The 20236-nt window shown below is 58.3% G+C and overlaps 1 protein-coding gene across 1 annotated transcript in view; it reads left to right on the top strand.

The window, feature by feature from the left end:
* The first annotated feature begins 8952 nt into the window (after positions 1-8952).
* NTSR1 (neurotensin receptor 1) overlaps positions 8953-20236 on the top strand; it is a 29534-nt gene continuing 18250 nt past the window's right edge. The window contains exon 1 of the mRNA XM_033094416.1: positions 8953-9657. Within this exon, the coding sequence (XP_032950307.1) occupies positions 8953-9657 (705 nt within the window). The remainder of the gene's footprint in view (positions 9658-20236) is intronic.

Raw genomic sequence — 20236 nt, 5'->3', positions numbered from 1 at the left:
CAGCCCCGCACACCTCCCAGTGCTGGGTGACAAGCCTGGGATCTGGGGATGGAGGGGCGGCTCTGAGCTCTGAGCTCCGAGCTCCGAGCTCCCAGGCACAGCCCAGCATGGGGCGGGGGGGGGGGGGGGCGGTTCTGCTGTGTTTCTAAGGAAGCAGCACTAGGGCCTGCAGTTGTTTTCTCAAACAATTGTTTTTGGAAGACACTTGGCTTATAGGCGAGTCAGCTGGAGCCTGCGATGTGCTGCAGAGAGGCTGATGGCTGGCTGTCACAGGAAGCAGCAAATCATCTCCACGCAGGTCCCACCAGACCCAAACACCTCAGGACCTACTGTCATCAGCATCGAACCTTGAAATTTCAAAGACAAGAACCTGTTCGTGTGTGACACCATTTCCGTTTTCCAGCTGGTTACAGAAAAATGGAACCATGGACTCACCCTCAATGCTTTTCTGCCATTTCTCCATCTACATATAAAGGACTTAGGGACCAAGCAGCATTAAACCTCACAGGTGATCATGGCACTTGGGTGCAGCCGATGGAAACTCAGATCAAAGCAGACTTCTGACGGAGAGCAGTGTGGCTGGTGGAAGCTTCAGGTACCAGGGGTTAAAGCCATGTCATCTGGGCTCTGTGCCTCTTCCCATCCTCACCTCTGCCTAGAACCAGCTTAGCAGCCAGTGGGAGGGGCTGGCCCTTCCCCACAAATAGGAAGGACTCTGAGTGTCCACCTTGGATGACACATATATCCTTGGACCCATCCCCAGGCTGTGGGAATGGTGGCTCTGATGACCGGGGGCAGGACAGGTGAGGCCAGCCTTCCCCGGGCCACGCAGGTTGGTCTCAGGAACAGAGACCCACGTGGCCCAGCAGAAGGGGCAGGCCTGGGGCGTGAGGGTGGGGGCACCTTTGACATGGACAAGCAAAACCAACAGATGTCCCCTCCAGGGTCTGCCAGCTGTCCCGGCAGACCCGTCGTGAAGACTAACGAAGGAGCCACAGATTTCCCAGCCAGAGGACAGGCTGTTAAACAAAAGTGGCATTTGGAAAAGATTGCAGAAGCCAGACTCTGAGATGAGCGGGCCGCTCAGGATATCGACAGCAAAATTATTCACTTGGCGACATCCAGCGGCCTCGGCTCTTTTAAAAAGAAAAGCAGAAAAACATACCATATCTCCTAGCCATCACACCCATTGTATGTGGGTGTGTATTTCACATGCAATCTGTGCCGGAGTGTACATGTGTGCATGTGTGTGCACATATGTGCACGGCTGTAGAGAGACAGAGGGAGCATGTGGATTCCAGGAGCCCCCGCGTGTAAGAGCACCCAGAACAAGGCCAGCACAGGGGCTCCTATGGTGACGGTAGGCAAGGGGCCGTGTGTTTACGTACACGGGCAGAGCGTGCGGTCTCCACAGACCCTGCTGGCAGGCTCGCATAACCTGATTATAACGCTCGTTTGTGCCAGAGCACATTTCCCCGAGCGTGCTAGTACTGCTCCTCCTTCCCCAGTGAAGATACGTTAACACCCGATTGCCGAGACGCTGCTCCCGCGTGTGGAGTGGGATTTCCGAGGAGAACACAACCAGACACCCTCCATGTACTGACGTCACGGTGCCCACGCTCACACCACGGGGTGGACTGTGTGTCTGCACAGCCCCCGGCCCTGCCCCAGGTGAGGGCTTTCCCAGGTCTGGGCCTGAAGCAAGGTCCACACTCATCCACACCAAGTGCCCTCAGGGCCACCCGTGACCAGGGACTGGCGTGGCTGTGTGGCACCTCTGCAGGGGTGTTGTGCCCCCAGAGCAAGAGGTAGCTTTACAAACACCTTGCATTCAGACTGAGAGGATGCGTCCCCTGGGCTCTGGTCACTGGTTCCGGCAGCCCCTGGGCACTCACAAGGCCGAAACCAGGAACTCTCCAAGAATCGGAAGGTCCAGAGCAGCCCCTCGGAGCCCTGCTGGGCCGGACGCTGGCTGGCTTTGCCCGCCCCACCCCTCCACGACTCTGAGTACATGGAAGGTATATGTCTGCTTTGGGGTCTGTCTCGGCTGGGGGTCCCGGCTCTTCAGACATTTTGATTCAGTCCAACCAACCAGTGAAGTCCCCCCACCCTATGTGACCATCCTGCTGTCACCCCAATGCCCAGAGTGCTCTTCACCCCCCCTGAGTGAGGCTGCAGACAACTTCCCATTGTGGCTGTCGAGCTCCCATCCCCCAGAAGCAGACCCCATATGCAAGTGGGGTGCCAGTGAGGGGCCACGCCCCTGAGCCCCCGGGGAGCTCAGTGTGCCCATCTTGGAGTTCCGCCACCATGAAGACCTGTCAGGCTGTGGCAGCCAGAGGAGGACCTGGGCCTTCTGGAGTGGGTGCCCCTTCTCTGCACACCTCCTGGCCAGGGCTCCCGTGCCGGCAGGGGAGGCCAGGAGATGGACTCTGGCTGTGTCAACATCTGAGACTCAGGTGAAAGTGAGAGAGGACCCAGGAGACCAGCTGAGCCCCCTCGGCCCGGCCATCACTCGCCAGAGTCCCAGACTTGCGGGGGGACGGGACAGCACCTGGATATTCACAGTCCACCTGGCCAACTGGGGCACCTCTGAGGGACCGTGCGTCCTGCTGCAGGGGTGCCCTGGTCTCCTGCCCTCGGCCCGTCTGGCGCCTGGCTTTGTTTCGCCTGTGGGTGTCGCCTAGAACAACAGAGCTCCAAGGCAAGAATGAGAAAAAAGGCACCGATTCAGGTTTTATTTTGGGGACTCATATGAAGTCACTATAAGATGAGAGACCTTTTTCTTATTTAAATATTTCTAGGCAACTAGAGCTTTTGATTGCAGGCAAAGGGGGCAGTGCTGGAACCGTCAGAAGTCACATTGTGCAAACTCCAGCTCCCTCCTTACCCTCCCCAGCAGGGGAGGGGTTGGAAGGGCAGAGGACAGATGCTGACACACAGCTGCCCCTTTCTGCCTGGCAAAGCAGCAAGGAAAAGGTCCCAGGTGGGGAGGGCCCCTCTCCTGGCCCTCACAGACCCACTCCGGCTGTTGGGACCTTCCCACCCTCCGCCCAGCTGTCGAACACGGCCATCCTATTGTCTGCATGGCTCCTGACAGTGCGCGGAAGAGGGATGTTAGCCAAATACGACCCTTTAGCTTTCCGAACCTAGTGTGTTCACGAGCATGCCTGGGAAATCTAATCGTCAATTGGTAAATTTATAAGAGGCAAAAACTGTCAGCTTCCCAGGGTGAGAGCTGACAAAATACTGCTTTTCTTCACAAACTGAACAGATGGACTTTTTGTCCTTCTGCGTTGCGTGTGCTGTTTGTGTGTTTGTCATTTGTTCAAGAGCAAATTTCCAAAAGCAAATGCCTTCCTCGGGGGCGGGCACTTCGGGATCCTCTTTCCAGCATGACCCGGGTGGGGGAACCAGAAGGCCATGGCCTGGGGGGGGCACTCTATCAGTTTCCAACGTGGTGCAGAGAAGTCCCTGTGCCACTTCAAAGGAAATTCTGACAAGCATCTTTGTGCTGATCAGCCAGAAATGAATGTCGCAGCACAACCTCCTCCAGAATAAGTGAGAGGAAAGGGGGCTGCACTGAAACATGTTTTGGAAGTCGGATTTTCTATTTCCTTAGGAAATGCCCTGTCTGGTTGCCCGTTTCCTCCAAGACACCATTCCCTTGCGTGTCTCTGCTGGATCTCCAGGGCCTCCGTGGAGGTCACCTGTGCAGGCTGCCCAGCCTGTCACCAGCCTCTTTCTGCTGCGAGTGCCAGTGGCTGCCATCTTACTATACTCAGAAGTGCTCTGCTCAACCAGTCTTCTGCAAAAGTGCTCGGCAAGATGGCTTCGATGGTTAGGAGAAAGGGTAGTGCTTCTGTGGGGGAAGCAAGGATGACTATGGCCATGGCGTCCCTGTGGTCTGTCCCTCCTCCCAGACACCTCACTAACTGCTTTGGAGAACAGCGGTCCCAGAGAGCCAGCCCTTCCCCTGCAGCCTGGAGCTCAGCCTGCTACACACGTCGTCCTCCGCACAGGCCCTGCGACACACGAGAATAAAACCCACGCCTTCACGCACCAGGGTCCCAAGGAGCTGAGCCCCTCTGGCCATCTGTGCTCTTCCCAGACTGCCCCCCGCCCCCATGTCTGCCGGGGCCCCCAGCCCTCCTCCTGCCACACCCGTGCTCTCCGTCCTGAAAGGAGCTCCACGTGGTGACTGTGAGCTCAGCAGGCAGAGCTGCAGCACCTGGCCCTGAGCACGCGCAGTGATGTTGGGCAGGGAGGACGCCCTGAGCAGGGGCAGGGCCTGCGTCCCTGGGTGTTCAGTGGGGGAGAGTAGTCTTCACTGCGGCTCACAGTCCAGGCTGGGGAGGGACCTGGAACCTCAGGGCACCTTTTCTCCCTCCTGCACCTCCTTCTCTCACCCCACGTCTCTGTTTAATGCCTCCAGGTGTCAAACAGCTGCAGCCACCAGGACCTCGGCCCTCTCGTCCGGTCCCAGGCTGGCCGGTCGCCCGAGACCTCCCTCTGGCCTCATTCCCACGGGAACCTCAGGACAAGAAGAGGGTGCTTCTCAGCCGCCCAGGGGACCCACTCGGAGCTCACCCACAGTTCTGGAGCTTTGCCCTGGAAACAAAGGTGGGATCCCTCTGCCTGCAGTGGACAGGGGGCTGGGTGGGCCTAAGCCTCTCACTGTGGCCTCCGCTCAGCCCAGAAGAGAGAGGTCTGCTGCTTGGCGACTCCGTAATGGCACACGCCACACACAGACTCCAGTGCTGCCCTCTCATCTTATCAGCCCTGCCCTGTGCCATCATTCATTCATTCATTCATTCATTCACTCAGCAAATACCCACTGAGCATTGTCTTGTTCCCCCACACAGCCGGCCAGGCCTTCTGACCCTACTTCTGAACAAAGAGCCTCCGGCCAATGGAAACTCAGTCTCTTCTTCAGTGTTTGTCCCCAGAGACGCAGGGGTGACCAGCCCTGGGAGCCTGGGCAGTGCCCCTTTGTGAAGGCACCCACAGTTGTTTTTTTTTTAAACTTTTATTTATTTAAGTGTATTTTTCCAGGACCCATCAGCTCCAAGTCAAGCAGTTGTTTCAATCTAGCTGTGGAGGGCGCAGTTCACACTGGCCCATGCGGGGATTGAACCGGCAACCCTGTTGCTCAGAGCACGTGCTCTAACCAACTGAGCCATCCAGCCGCCCCCACAGTTGTTCTAATGGACAGTTAGCGGAGAAGCAGCCCAGTTGGGAGCCCGCACACCTGTGCCGGGGCAGTGGGGAACACTGGACACGTGCACCTGCACTCCAGACCCCACGGTAGCAGGCTGCACTCTCAGCAGCCACGCCCTGTCCCTCTTCTGGTTCTTCCTTGGGACCAAGGGCCGAGGGGGTCCCTGGAAATGTGAGGGAGGGGGGCCGGGCCTCGGGGGCACCAACAGCCCAAGTTGCCGTGAGCCCAGGAGGACCCAGGCTAGAAGGAGGCCCTGCCACCTCCCTCCAGCCGCTGGTCCTCGCACTTTGCTTACATGTGTACGTGTGTTGTTCTATTTTTAAATCCTCCTGAGGATACTGCACATTCTGGGACACGGGCAATTTGCATTATGCGGGTGGGAAAATGTACAGCTAAATGCTACAAATTATGCGTATTACATCTCCTTACTGTCTGTAAATAGACCTACAGTGCCCTTTCCTACCTATAGCCTTGTAGGAAACAACATGGTGATAATAACAACGTCTGTCATTTTGACCGACTCAGTTTGGGGTATTTTGTTATGCAGCAATAGATAAATAGATGAGGGATACGGGCATTGTTGTGACATTTTTTTAAACTTAGGAAAAAGCCTTCTTGCTAGCAAGAGTTGCCCAACCGTGACACAGGGACCAGAGGAAAGAAAGGGACCTCCAAGGTGGAAGGGACCCGCTGGCACTGTGATTCCAAGGCCTGAATTCGCGTAGCCAGAGAAATAAAGTCCTCATCACAACCACTGCTCGTCGTCCTGGCCAGCCACGCCTCCCACAGCTGCGGGCCTGGGGGCAGCATGGGTGGCACGCGGCCACCTGTCTCAGGCCTCTCGGCACTACCTGTGGAAGCAGCGACCGAGGCATTGCACATTCCTGCCACACAATCCATTGTCTTCTCTCTTCTACTACCTCAGCAAACACCCACGCACTAGGCAGCATCCAGGGAACAAAGTAGCCAGCAAACAAGGACCCGGCGCTGGCTGTGGCCATCCAGGCATCTTTCCTTTGGCAGCTCTGGGACTTGATCTCCACCCCAGGACACAGGTGATTCCCCTGCTCAGCAGACAGGCCCCCACATGGCCTGCATCGCACAGGGACTCAAGGAAACCTGGAGCCATCCTGGCCATCCCCTGTGCCTGCTGCCCTCTCAGCCAAAACTCCTGCTTTGCCCCAAAACGCAGACATCTCAGCCCTCGCTGCACACGGGCCGGGCCAGCTCCTGTCACACGCAGCAGTTGGAGGGCTGGGCAGCAGATCCCCAAGACTCAGCAGCAGCCCTGGAGCAGCGCAGGCCACAGAGCTGCAGGGGGCAGACCCGCCTGAAGCCCTCCAAGTGCCAAGGGTATGCCAGTCACCAACAGACACACCCCATCTGGTGCCTGGCCCTCCCGAGTGACCACCAACTCTTTCTTTAAAGGGCCCCGGCTGTTTAGGAAACATTCATGTCGGGGGATCAGGAGAGAGAGGGCCAGCCCCCGAGGAGTTGGCAGCTGCCGCTGCAACGTCCAGACTCCTGGGCGCACAGAAGGGCAGTTTCCAGCCGGCTGCCAGGGAGCCGGACCAGGCCTGCCGCACACTTTGTAGGACAAGGCCTCCAAGTGACATTTCCCTGGTGGTTTTAAGCAAATGCCTTGTCATAATATTTGTTCTAGGTTGCCTTTTATGATTTCCCAAGCTTCCAGGCTGGCTCAAAGAGAAATCTTTGAAAAGAAGCCCAGCTTAGCAGAAAGGTCAGGGGTTTGAAAACCAAACAAGGAGCTTAAGCGGCCAGGTGGGACCACGTTGTCATTGCCATCGTCCTGAGCAGCTACGGCTACTGGCTGGCAAAGGGACAGGCCCCAGTGGCCACTGGCAGGTGCCTTTCCCTCAGGGGGCTCCCAACAGAGGTGGGCAGGGGGCACCATTCCTGGTCAGACCTAGCATTACCATGGGTGCTGAGACGTCCGTGAGCACACATGGGTCTGACACAGTCCGGCACCATCACTTCCTTTGGTGACATGGACAGAGGTCCCAATGCCAAGATGTGTTTACTTAACTGGTGGACGTATCGTCTCCCAGAGAACAAACCTGGTCTAATCTGGTAGGTTTGAAGCAACTTCTGTTGGCCTGGGCACTTCACCCTCCACCCTCGGAAGGTGCTGCCCAGAGCGTCCCACAGCGTTCACTGCACAGCTGCTCACTGAGGGCCTACTGTGTGCCAGCCCTGGCCACATCAGTAACAGCTTTGGCCCACAAGCATCCGTCTGTTCAGCCACTATTCCCACTCAACTGGGGACTAAGTGAGGCACCGAGAAGCTAACGCTCACACCCAGCTGCTAAGGAGCAATGCCTAGTGGAAGCCACGAGTTGCCCAGAGCCTGCTGTGCTGGTTTCCAGCAGAGCGGTGCTAGTGTTTGCTTTCAAGGCTAAATTTTTAAGCATGAAATTTCACACCGTAGGACTCCCTGGTGACAATAAAGTTTTGGTGGGACAGGCAAGCCCAAAGAAAGCTGACAACAGAGGAATAAATATGGACCCACGCTGGCCATCAGCTCATGAGCCTAAACTTCTCCCCCAGCTGGGTGGGGCTGGGCCCTGGGCTGAGCAGGTCTTCTTCAGCCTCACCCTCTTCCCTCAGCACCCCTCGGCCCCTCAGTCCTGCTCTGTCTAACTCCCAGCACAGCAGGTGCAGCCAGCCAGGTCCAGGCCCTGAGGTGTGACTCCAGGCTGCCCCTCCCAAACCTTGCTGGCACTGGCTCTGAGGGTGACTTCTGATGACCAAATCCAGGCTGCCCGCTTACACCCACAGCAGCACAAGTCCACCCCAGGGAGCTGGGTGCAGGTACCCAGCCTTCACAGAGAGGGGCTGCTTTGTTCCCTGCTTTCTGCCCCCCTCATTCACCTCAGCCACCTGTGCTAGAGCTCCTGGGGGCCCAGCTTCTGGCACCACGTGGGCACCCCAGGAGGGGCGGCTCAGCCATCCCAGCGGGAAGTCCCGCATTGCCCCCTCTCCCCCGCTGAGCGAGCTGGTGTAGCAGAGGGAGAGGAGAGGCAGCTCCCTTCCTGGGGGCGGGAAAGTTAAGAATACAAGGAAAAGAGGGCGTGCTGCCTGGGGAAGGGCGCCTGGAAAGGGCCAATATCCCGGGCGCACCTGCTGGAACTCCAGTTTCCTGGGGCGCTCACCCCAGCCCGGATTGCCTCGGAGCATGCGGGGGCGACCGCCAGCCCTGCACCCGGGCGGGGCGGGGACATTGGCTGGGGCCGCCTCCTCCCCCCTCCATCGCCCCCCACGGCTGGGCACGCCCGCCGCTAGCTCAGCATAGGCGCGGAGCCCCGGAGGGCGCGGGCGTGGGGGGAGGTGTGCCGGGCGGGAGTGCGCGGAGAGCGCGAGGGTGAGAGTGAGCGCGCCGGGCAGCTGTGCGTGCGCTCCGCTGGCGCCACAGGCTGGTCCGGTAGCCACAGCCGGCCGGAGGGGCCAGGAACCACGAGGTGTGGAGATCCGAGGAAGCCGGGGCCATCGCGGAGCCCAGAGCCCCGAGTCCGGAGCAGGAGGAAACCGCGAGCCCCAGACGAGCACAAGCCCGGAGCGCTCCCGGGTGGCGCGGTCTGGGTCGGGCCCTTCGTGCTGAAAGGCGCGCCCCCTCCCCTCGCTCTCTCGCGCCCTCCCCTCGGGTTCCTTCCACCGGGCTTCCTGCCTCAGAGGCGCTGGACAGACCGCGGACCTGCACAAGCGCGCTCACCATGAGCCTAAATAGCTCAGCGCGCGCTCCCCAGGGCGCCCACGTCGTCCCGCTACCCCCATCAGGGCTGGAGGCGGCTCTCCTGGCCCCCGGCTTCCGCAACGGCTCAGGCAACGCATCCGAGCCCGTCTCCACTGCGCCCAGCAGTGACCTGGACGTGAACACGGACATCTACTCCAAGGCGCTGGTGACAGCCATGTACCTGGCACTGTTCGTGGTGGGCACGGTGGGCAACGCGGTGACGGCGTTCACGCTAGCGCGCAAGAAGTCGCTGCAGCAGCTGCAGAGCACGGTGCACTACCACCTGGGCAGCCTGGCGCTGTCCGACCTGCTCATCCTGCTGCTCGCCATGCCGGTGGAGCTGTACAACTTCATCTGGGTGCATCACCCCTGGGCCTTCGGCGACGCCGCCTGCCGAGGCTACTACTTCCTCCGCGACGCCTGCACCTACGCCACCGCCCTCAACGTGGCCAGCCTGAGCGTGGAGCGCTACCTGGCCATCTGCCACCCCTTCAAGGCCAAGACCCTCATGTCTCGCAGCCGCACCAAGAAGTTCATCGGTGCCATTTGGCTCGCCGCCGGCCTGCTGGCGGTGCCCATGCTGTTCACCATGGGCCAGCAGAACCGCAGCGCCGACGGCCAGCATCCCGGCGGCCTGGTGTGCACACCCGTTGTGGGCACTGCCACCATCAAGATCGTCATCCAGGTGAGCAGCCGCAGCCGGGGCAGAGGGCTGCGGAGAAACGGGGGTCTCACCTGGGGGCAAGGTTGGCAGGCACACCCTCAGGAAAGCCCGAGCAAGTCTGTCTCCTTCACCCTAAAAGTGGTTCCCCATCTGTGTACCCTCGGGGTACAGGGAGCAGGAGAAACGCCAACAAGAAATTTTACTCCTGGGAAGCTGGGGAGAGGGTCGGGGGATGGGACGGAGCCTGGGGAGCAGCCTGACCCCCCCTCTTCCCACCTTGCCAGGTCTCAGCCCCCGTATCTCGTCCCCCCCTTCTATCAATGGGGGCGGGACCCTCAGATCATGACCTCCCTGGGGGCCATGGATGGGCCTCAGCTGTGTGTGTCCAGATTCCCTGAGACATCAGGTAACTTGCGTGCTGCTACTGGCCTCTTCCTAGAAAGAGTCCCTTTCATCAGCTTTTCAGAAAGCATTGTGTCCCCACAAGACCAGGTTTGCCTCCTCGGCAGCAGGTGCCCCCAGACTGCTCCCCAGTGCGTCCTGGCTGCCCTGCCCTCCCCCACACTTGGCAGATGGAGCTGAGTCCGATGCTTGGCTCAGCCTTGGTTTCCCCATCTGTGACATGGGGCAATCATAGCCCCGACCTCAACAGACAGAAGCTTCCAGAGAGAGCTGTGGGGAGCGCTGGCCTGGTTCCTGGTGCCGAGGAGAGCTCGGTGGCACTGTCATTGGTGGTGGTGACAGTGTTGTTTCTGCTGCAAGACCCTGCGATGTTGGGCGTGGTGGCAGCTGGGAGCCTGTGTGTGGTGGACGACACGGGCCGAATGGCCAGCTGCCTCTGCGGGTCTGAGTGAAGCACCAGGAGAGCCCAGGCAGGAGCCCACCCTGGGAGCTGGTTTGGAGGAGGCAGCCTGGCCGGGTGGAGAATCCGGCCCTGGGCAGAAGGCTTGTCAGGCAGGGGCCACCAGACAGGGGCATCCACAGGGGGAGTTCTGACAGAAATGTCATTTTTGTTGTTGTTATTTAAATTATTTCTTTTTCAGTTACAATTGACATTCAGTGTTATTTTATATTAGTTTCAGGTGTACAGCCTGGTGGTTAGTCTTATATAATGTATGCAGAAGTGCCACTTTGAATGGCATCGTGGCCCTAGGACGTGGGTAGCCATGGCAGGGCAGGGCGGCATAGGGAAGGCCAGGGACAGAGGGCCTGGGGGGTGGGAGGAGGGGCCAGAGCAGCCGCTGTCCCTGTCTGGCTGCCCCCTCACTGCCGAGCCACAGCAACCTGCCAGCAGAACCGTCCCCTATGGCTGCATCAGAAGCCCAGTGGGACAGTGTGCAGGGCAGGGAGTCCGCAGAGTATGGGTCTGCACGTGCATCCCTGGGCTGTGGCAATGTGGGCAGAATCAAGCTGTGGGCCCCCCTCACCTGCACTGAGCACTGTGGCTACAGGTGCCCCTGCGCGGAGAGCCACCCCTTTCCGAGCAGCCACACGTAGTGGGGAGATGCGTCACAGGCATGGCTGCCACCGCGGCCATCTGCCCTGAGCTAGAGGCAGACAGAGCCGTGAACAGCGGGAGTCACCTTTCCGCTTCCTTCTCTTCCCCAATTGCCTGTCTCCAACCAGCTCTGCCCAGGGGCCTCTCCTGGCCCACATTGGGGAGTTGGGAGGCAGCAGCCATGTCACCTGCCTTCAAAGGTATGACGTGGCAGGTTCAGGTCTGCAGCTCGCTGCCTACACAGGAGACGCCTCCACTCAGGCCCCCGAGGGCGTGGCCAGATGCCGTCTGGGTTTGCGATCAGCAAAAACAACAGAGCAGGGGGAGCGCAGCCTCGCCCCCCAAAGCGCCCTCTCTCAGTCCCGTGGCCCTCGGTTGGTCCCACGGAATGGACATGTGATCCTCATACCTCCACCTCCCAAAGAGCCGTTCCTCTGAGTCCTCATGCTGGAGGCTGTGGCACCCACAGCCTGGGGCGGTCCTGGCCGGCCGTCCACTCAGCGATGGTTAGTTGAATGTGGACTGCGGGCTGGTCCAGCCTCGGCACCTGTGTTTGCCACATACGTGCAGGCTGCCCGATGCCCTCAGAGAACGGAGCTTCCATTTTTCTGTGAAGGCCTCGTCTGTGTGCTTGGGAGCGAGTGATGGGCTGATTATAAGAGACGCTCGTCCATGTGGTGCCCCCAGGGGCCCCTGGGGTCCCACACAGCACATTCCTCACAGGGACATGGCCTTGGCCCGCCCCTTCCTGGCTTCTGCTCGGCCAGCTGCCATCGCAGGAGAGATTTCCCAGGGGTTATGCTCCCCACTCAGGCTTCCTGGCAACGTGGCAGGTCTGGGCAAATGTCCACTGTTTTTAAAGTGACATCTGGCCGGAGAGGGGCTAGAAGCCTGTGTCCCTGTGTCTCTGTCTTGTCCGCCGCGTTTGGAGGTGTTGGCCAATCAAAATGGCCCCTTTCCCCCACAGGCCCTCTCCCAGCCTCCACGTCTGTGAGAGCCCGTTCTGGGCACTTGCAGACAGTTCGTTCATGTTTAGAAATGAGGTGGTTTGGTGATAAGATTTCTGAGCAACTTTGATTACTCACTATGTATATAGGCAGGGGCCAGGGGGGCCAACAACAGGCTGAGCAGAGCTCTGGGGAGGGCAGGGTCGTCTCTAGGCCAGCAACGTCCCGGACCCTGGGCCGGTCTGTCCTCTAACCCCAGTCCTCCCAAACAGATAGTCGGTCACAGGGACGACTTCAGGAGTGGAAGACACAGGTAGGAGCCCCTCTGAGAAGCAGCATGCCTCCACCATCACTCAGGCGGCTCCCTGAGGTGGCAGCTGACCACACGTGACCCTGCCTGCGTGGGCTGACGTTGAGCCGTGCTTGGTCTCCTGCAGTTCAGGCCGTGCCCCTGTTCTTGGGTGTGAGGCGGGTCCTGCTGTCACAGGCTGGGCGTCGCTGGCTTCAGGTGGGGCAGGGCCTGTGTCTCAGTGACTGTCCACTGAGCGCTGCGTGCAGCAGGCAGCTGGGAGAGCAGGGAGCTGAGACCCACAGAGAAAGAGGCCTGGGGAGAGTTAGCATCCCCTCAGAACGGACTGGGCCAAGCGCTAGTCCAGGCTCCTTTCATCCCAGGGCGCCCCCCTCAGACCCCCCCAGGACTCAGCCCCAGACTGGCTGCCTGCCCCACCCTCATGAGACCCCGGCTGAGGGCTCTTTGTATCAGCACTTTGTTATTGCCATTTTTCAGGACAGGGGTTCTCACAGCAGGTCTCTCCTGGGGGCTCCCTGCCTCTTCGTTTGCTTTAGAAGAAAACCTCTTTCATGTTTAATGCAAACAGAAGTGCTCCTGGCTGCGGGGGGCCAGTGGGGTGGGGGTGCCCCCTCCCCGGGGCAGCTGCAGCCGCAGGAGGAGTACATGTCAGCCCAAGGCGGCATCGTGAACACCAGGCCGTCAAAGGCTGATGTGATTCCACAGAGACAGAGGCAGCCAAGACCTGTCTCCACAAAGTGGGAGAAAACTGGTTCCCATGAAAGCAGACCATCGATCTTTCTCTCAGCGTTTCTGTCCTGTGCCACTTGCTGTGGCCAGAGGCGCCCTCCCCGTCCCTGCATCCACTCCTTCACCTGCCCGTGACCCAGGGGCTCCAGAATCGCAGCCCCTGAGCCTCGGTGATGCTGTCCTTCATGGTGAAGTTTGACGAGTCACAGGGTCCCCACAGAAGTAACATGATATTGGGGATATGTGGCGACACCAAAGTGAACACCCCCAAACCGGTGCCGTCACTCCAGGCACTGAGAGCACAGCACCCCGCCCAGAACGTGGACCGTCTATCCCATCCCTTAGTCCCCTAATTGAGGGACGTTCTAAAATCAGCTGGCCTGCACTCACCACGTGCCCAGGCCAGGAGGGGCCGAGACAGGCTGTACTGAAGGGGACCAGGAGACGCGGCCACTGCTCACAGTGCCTGCTCACGATCGGTCCCTGGAGCGGAAGGGAATTGCTGTAAAGACTGTTGCTGCCACAGTCGCTGAACTCTGACGCGGTCCGTGGTGAGATGATGATGCTGGATCAGAGTTAAGTCTGGTTTCTGGGTTTTGAGAACTGCACTGGAGTTAGAGAAGAGCACGCCCTGTCCAAGGCTCGGGCGGCGCCCAGGGCAGTGAGTGGCCCAGCGACCCCGTGAGGGGTTCATTCCCAGGAGACGCTCATGAGCTCGGGGACAGCAGCCCAGAGCTGTTTTCATCACAGAGCTCAGTCTCAGCTCTGGGATAGGACTCCGGCTGATGGGTTGTGGCCGGCTCGGGAAGCCCAGGCCGGGTGGGGCCTGTGAGGGGACGTCAGACCCGTGCACACCTGGGGCGGGGCTCGTTCTCTCCACCAGAGAAAATGGAGCCAAACTTCCCCCCTGGTACCTAGTGGTTTGTGTTAGGAGGGGGAAAGGAGTCTCTACCTTTCTTTCTTCTATTGTGGCAAAATATGGTAACATGAAATTTACTGTCTTTAAGTGTGACCTGCACCACCATCCATCTCTAGGGCTTTCCATCATCACCAGAGGGGAGGCAGGGCGGAGCTGGAGTCGTCCGTTCTACGTCCTCAGTTCACTTTTCTCGACATGCCCCTTTGTGTTTGTTCTTGTAATGGCTACTCTCAGCTGTCAGCTTGTACCCTTACGTTATCGAAGTCCTGTGAGAGCTCGTGCAGTTCTTGGTCACACCTGAGTGAGAAGGCTTCCCGCTTCTCACTGTTCACTCAGATGTCTCTTCACTGACTGCTTTCTTCCTTATCAAGGGGTCCCATTTTCCTATTGCTTTGCATCTAGTAATCTTTTACTGGACATTGTACGTGACACATTGAAGAAACTGTGGATTCTGGTTACCTTCCTTCAAAGAGTGTTGACTCTTGTTTCAGCAGTTGCAGACTTGAACTTGTGCACACTCGCCTTTGTGCCTCATTAGTGCAGCTCTGTGGAAAGCCCGGCCCTTGTAACTTGGGAGGACTCCAATCCACACTCAGTCTCCTCGGCAGGTTTCATCAGTTTGTCCTGGGCTTACTTAGGGCGAGTCTAGAGTAAGCTTTCCCCCAGGGCATGGTCCTCATCCTAAGGTGTGGGCTTGCTGGCATCTCAGGGGGATCCTCGATGTGAATGGGGCCTCTTCCCCTCCAGCTCTGCCTGACTGCCAGCCACCCCCTCCATAAGCCTTTCAAGGGTTCGGTCTGTGCACACACCCCTGCCAGCCCAGAACCCATAGGAGAGCCCCTCACACGCTTCTGAAGACCCCCCACCATGCAGGCCTTACTCTGCAGATTCAAGCCCCTTCTGTAGCCCATTCTCTGGTTTCTACCTCCTCAGCTGGAATAGCCACGCTCTGCCAAGACCCCAGCTCTTACCATCACCATCAGGAAAATGTCCCCAAGAAGAGAAGTGGGGCTCACCTCATGAGTTTTCCCTGCTCTCAGGGACCACAGTCTTGCACTGCGACTTGTCCAGTGTCTATAAATAGTCACCTGATACACTCTGTACAATTTTATGGTTGTTCCTGACAGAAGAGCTAGTCCAGTACCCCCAGTGGAGGTCCTCCTCGGAGTTTAAACACTGCCTACTTTCAAAACTATCTGAGGCAGTTTATGATAGAAGACTTTGGTTCAAAGGAATTGTTAAAACAATGTTGCAAAAGAAAACATAACAAGAAACGTAGTCATCCCAGAAACAAAGTTGAAGGTAGCCATTGTATTTGAGTAAATCTTACAAAGGCTTATGAAAAAGAGCAACATTATTTGTACTTAAACATTTTTAGCTCATTGTCTGTTAAAAGGTGAACTTATTGTAAATTTCAATAACTCTCCCTTGACATATTTAAAGGTTAAGAGCATTCTTCAGAGTTTTGTGGTCTTACAACTCCTGAATGGTTCTTCTATTTAAAAAACACTCCACTTCCAGCCTCCTGGGTTTCGGGGCTGTGTGGGAATAATCCCAGTTTAGGAATTATTCAATTGTAACTGCTCACAGCAGGCGCGGGGTGCTGTTATCCGGGGCAGAATCTCCCAGTTGTTTGGCAGGACCGCGAAGCCTCCAGCTCCTGAGGGTCAGGAGGGAGTGAAAAGGCATCGGGGTTGTGTCATCTGGGAGCCCCAAGGGTCGGACCATCCAGCACATGCTGGTCTGGAGCCAAAATCAAGGTTGTGCTCGGTGTAAGTCAGTGCGCTCTGGCCCTTCGCCCAGCAGGATGTGTACAGTCGGAAGCGCCTGTCGAGGGTCACGATTTATTCCCCGGGATGAGGGAGAAGCAATCACATTGGCACTGACCCCAGACCTGGGCTCACCTGCCATTCCTGTGGCCACCGGCCGCTCCTGAGAACCCTTCCATGGAGGGAGCACCAAGTGGGGGCAGGGTCTTTCCAGCCCAGGGACCCTCTTGGACACACAGCCTGGAGACCTCCCTCTGGATTGTCCTCAGTGTGGGGAGCCCCGTGACATTGCCCCTTTATTTCCCCCTTCAGCAATGCACCTGGGGGAGTCAGGGCCAAGCCACGGAGAAGCCCTTGGACTTCTGAGGAACGTTCTCTGGTGGCCTCCAGGTGGCCTGTCCGTCTCCCCATGACAGCAGCTCAGGAGCACAGGCACCAGTGTCCAGGGCAAGAGGCAGGAAAGGAGAACCCGTGAGCAAAGGCTCAAGTCATTGTCCCCCCCACCCCCGCCCCTCAAACTCGCCTGCAGACCAGACGCAATGATTACACAGCTTGTTTAAAGACGCCCATCTAATGTATTAAAAATACCTGCATTTGTATCAGATCTGTGATCTCCTGAGAAGATTTCTTTCTGAGAAGACACTCAGAAAGCTTCTGTTTAAAACCACGGGGGCGAGTGCTCATGTTTTGAAAACGCTGGGACCTGAAACACCTTTTGTGCTTCTGCCTGTCATGAAGGCCACAGAAAGGCTACAGGTCTCCCGAGCCGGTGGATGTACAAGTGTCCTAGGGCCACCAGAACAAAGGGCCACACCGGCTGCGCCAAATAAGAGAAATCTATTCTTGCACAAATCTGAACACCAGAAGTCCAAGACAAAGGCTTCGCAGGGCTGCGCTCCCTTCAGAGGCTCCAGGGGAGGCTCCTTCCTGCCCCTTCCAGCTTCTGGTGGCCCCAGGCGTCTGTTGGCTTGTGGCTGCGTCACTCCAACCTCTCCCTCCGTCTTCACATGTTCTTCCTCTCTGTGTCTGAGTCCCTCCTCTTCTGTCTCTTCTAGGGACACCAGACATTGGATTTACACCCCCCCCCCGCCCCAATCCAGGATGATCTCATCGTGAGATCCTTAATTACATCCACAAACACTTCTGTCCAACTGAGAGGGCGCAGGGCAGCAAAGCCAGGCCAAGGATTGCCCGTGTGCTCAGCCCACCGTGGGGTTCCTGTGGGCTCAGCACCGGAGGGCGCCTGGTGGCTCTGCCCGGAGCCCTGAAATCCCTCTCCACCCACCGCCTGGCCCCAGCGCGTCCCAAAGGGCCCGAGATCTTCCGCCCTGTCCCAGGCCCAGGGCTTCACCTGAGGGGCCTCAGGGCCTCTGGCCTGGGACCTGCCGCATCCCACCCCCACCGAGACTTGCCAGGTCAGCCGCCCAGGAGCTGCAATCACAGGCAACCCGCCCCCAGCCCGAAGGGCAGTGTGCGCGGTTGGCGTTGAAAGCGTTTAGAGCCAGAACGATTCCACCCCTTGCCGAGTTTCGGTGGGATCCTCCCCCGACTTTTTAAACTAATTCAGAAAACAGATGGATCAACTCTCCCCCTCCCCATGTGCTCCCTGAAATGGCGTTCTGGGGTCACGCAGTGAGGGAGCCGCAATTAAACCCAAGCACCAACGTGCCAGGAATCAGACACAGACAGATCTCCAGGGAGGCTCCAGTTTCCAGTGACCAGAAGCTGGGGCCACAGCTGTCTGGGAACTTCCGCAGCCGCTGCCAATAAATTAAAGTCGCTGTCGTTTCTCCTGCCCTGGAGAGACGGCTGCTGTGAACGAGTGGAGCCCAGGAAACGAGCAGTGCCAGAAGACAGGCCCTGTGGGACCCCTCCCCCTCCCGGGGACCCGAACGCTCTGAATGGGGCTGGCGCACAGTCCAGTGCTTCACAGACAGGGATGGTTGTCTTCACCACTCTGCTGATCTGCGCTCAAGCTGTGCCATTGTCCACAAACAGCGGGCGCCTGAGGCACAAAACCAGGATGTCGGCTCGGCCCTCAAGGCTGACGGTGGCTGCAGGTGCGAGGAGCTGCTCCTGACCCACGTGTCCCTGCCAGCACTGGAATGTCACACGGTGCAGAGTGGGGCTGCTTGTAAGCCCCGTGGCTGTGCCTGCATTCGTCCCTCTGCGTCTGGACGGGGAACTGGCTACGCTGATGGGCTGGGGGTGGCTGTGGTGCTGGCAAGAGCAACTGCAAGAAGGAGAGGGCTGAGCCTCACCTGTGATCACTGATCCTACAGGCTCCAGGTGCTTCTGGAATCCGGAGACCATCTCATCCGAGCAGGAAACGTTCCCTCTGTGAAACCGGCTCAGTCACACCAGTGCCCAGTCAGGTGCAGGGCCTCTGCCTGCTCCCCATGGCCCCAGATTGTCACTGTGGGCAGCCAGTGCGTGTGGTGGGCTCTTTGCAGTGACCCTGCCTCTCCCCAGCCAGCTCGGCACAGCCCCCACCCCCATCCCCATACAGGGGGAGCAGCAGGGGAGGTGGGGAGACAGGGTCCTGTAAGGCCCAACACAGAGTTTGCCGGGGAACAGGTGGTCCAAGTGCTGGAGTGCAACGTGGCGTGAACAGCTTGTCTCTGCCATTGAAAATAAACAAGGCTGTCAGCGCCTTGAACCGCGTCTTCCCTTGGAGACAGAGCCCATCCAGCAGGCGAGTCTGGAGCCAACTTCTGTGCTCTGCGAGGCTGCTGACGTGCACAGAAGTGGCTCTGCTGAGTGTCCCTGAGATGGCCATTGGGCAGTGGCTCTAACCCCCCGGCGGGCAGCACAGACCGGACAGCTGGACGTGGGTGTCCACAGAACATGTGTCCAGGGTGGCTGGAGAGAGAGTCTCGGGTCGGAAGTAGTGGACCCTGGACCAGTCGTTGTCTCCGGCTCTGAAAGCTATTATGGCAAATGGCCCCTGGGCCTTGGGAATCCATGCAAACAGCCCAGGACGGGCAACGTCCTGGTCAGCCTGTGCCCCGCAGTCCGGGGCGGGACCTCAGTCTGCAGGAGGCTCCTGAGGGCCAGTGTGGAGCTGAGAGGCGCTGCCCAAAGGCAGGTGGGCGTGGGAGCCCAAGAAGCCACCCTGAGTGACTCCCATGGCACTGGAGCCTTCCCGGGGCTCAGAGGAGAGAGATGTCCTCTCAGACAGGCCAGGTCTGGCTATGGGTGAGGGCCAGCAAAATGGGCCAAGAGCCAGAGCAGCTATGTTCTGTGTGCCTGGCGGGGGGGCACGCTCACCTGGGGGTGGAGAATGGGCAGCCGTCACGAGTGCACAGAGCGCCTGTCTCCAGCACCACCCTCCCTCTTGTGGGTTTTTACTGCTTGGTTTCTAAAAATGGCAGAGAATTCATTTCTCAATATCCCCTCTGCAAAGCTCTGCCCATTTCAGTAAAAATTGAAGCCGTTTGTGGCTTTAACCACCCGCCTGCCCCAGGACCCCATTTCTTCTCGGGCTGGACAAGTGTCCTACAGAAGATAACGTGTGCACGATGCAAGTGTGTTTCTGTGTGTGGTCTTGCTCAGAAAGAGAAAGGAAAGGAAAGAATATCTGTGAATGGTGAGCTGATCTGAGAGGCTGTGCTTCATCTGCCGAGCAGATTGCAAGGCAGTTGCATCTGTGGGTCACACCTGCTCCGCGTTACACATGGAGGGGTGTCCACCAGGCCCTCTTGGACACACCGGCCAGGGGCTCGCCAGGACCCTCGGCATGGCCCTGACGCAGCCGCCATCCACACTGGGCTCTGGATGGAGGCGCCTCAGGCAGGAAACGGTCTTGGTGGTTTTTATTCCGGAGATGCTGAGTCAGAGAGGGACCCCAAAGCCATCTGCTGTCCCCACCCCGCCCCTTTTAACAACAGAGAAAGCGGGTTGCAGGAGCCCAGGAGAGGTGAATCCGGCCTCTGTCTGTCCACACCTGGGTGGCTCTTGGCCGGCCAGAAGTCAACACCGAGATGCAGTTGTGCCCAGACATACACTCACCGCTCCTCCTTGGCCCGTCCTCTGACCGAGTGGGGTTCTGTGCTGTGTCTGCAGCCCCAAGAGGAGCCCTGGCAGGAGACCCGGGGACGGGGCCGGGTCGGGGGCACAGTGGCTTCCTGCAGCAGTGGGGTAGCCAGTCAGGTTATTCATTGTTGATTCAATCGCTTTATTAGATATTGGCATGTTCAGATTATATATTTCTAGTTGTGTGAGTTTTGGTATGTGAGTTTTAGTATGTGTTTTTCAAGGAACTGGTCCATTTCAACTTGGTTATCAAATTTGTGGGCAGACAGTTGTTCTTTTATTGTCCTTTTAATGTCCACAGGACCTGTCATGATGGCCCCTCTTTCATTTCCAATGTTACTAATCTGTTCCCCCGAAAATAAGCCCTAGACGGACAATTGGCTCTAATGCGTC

This window comes from Rhinolophus ferrumequinum, chromosome 23 (genome assembly GCF_004115265.2).
Source record: "Rhinolophus ferrumequinum isolate MPI-CBG mRhiFer1 chromosome 23, mRhiFer1_v1.p, whole genome shotgun sequence".
NCBI classification, from domain to species: domain Eukaryota; kingdom Metazoa; phylum Chordata; class Mammalia; order Chiroptera; family Rhinolophidae; genus Rhinolophus; species Rhinolophus ferrumequinum.
Note: the sequence above shows the minus strand (reverse complement) of the source record. Positions and strands in the feature narration are given on the sequence as shown.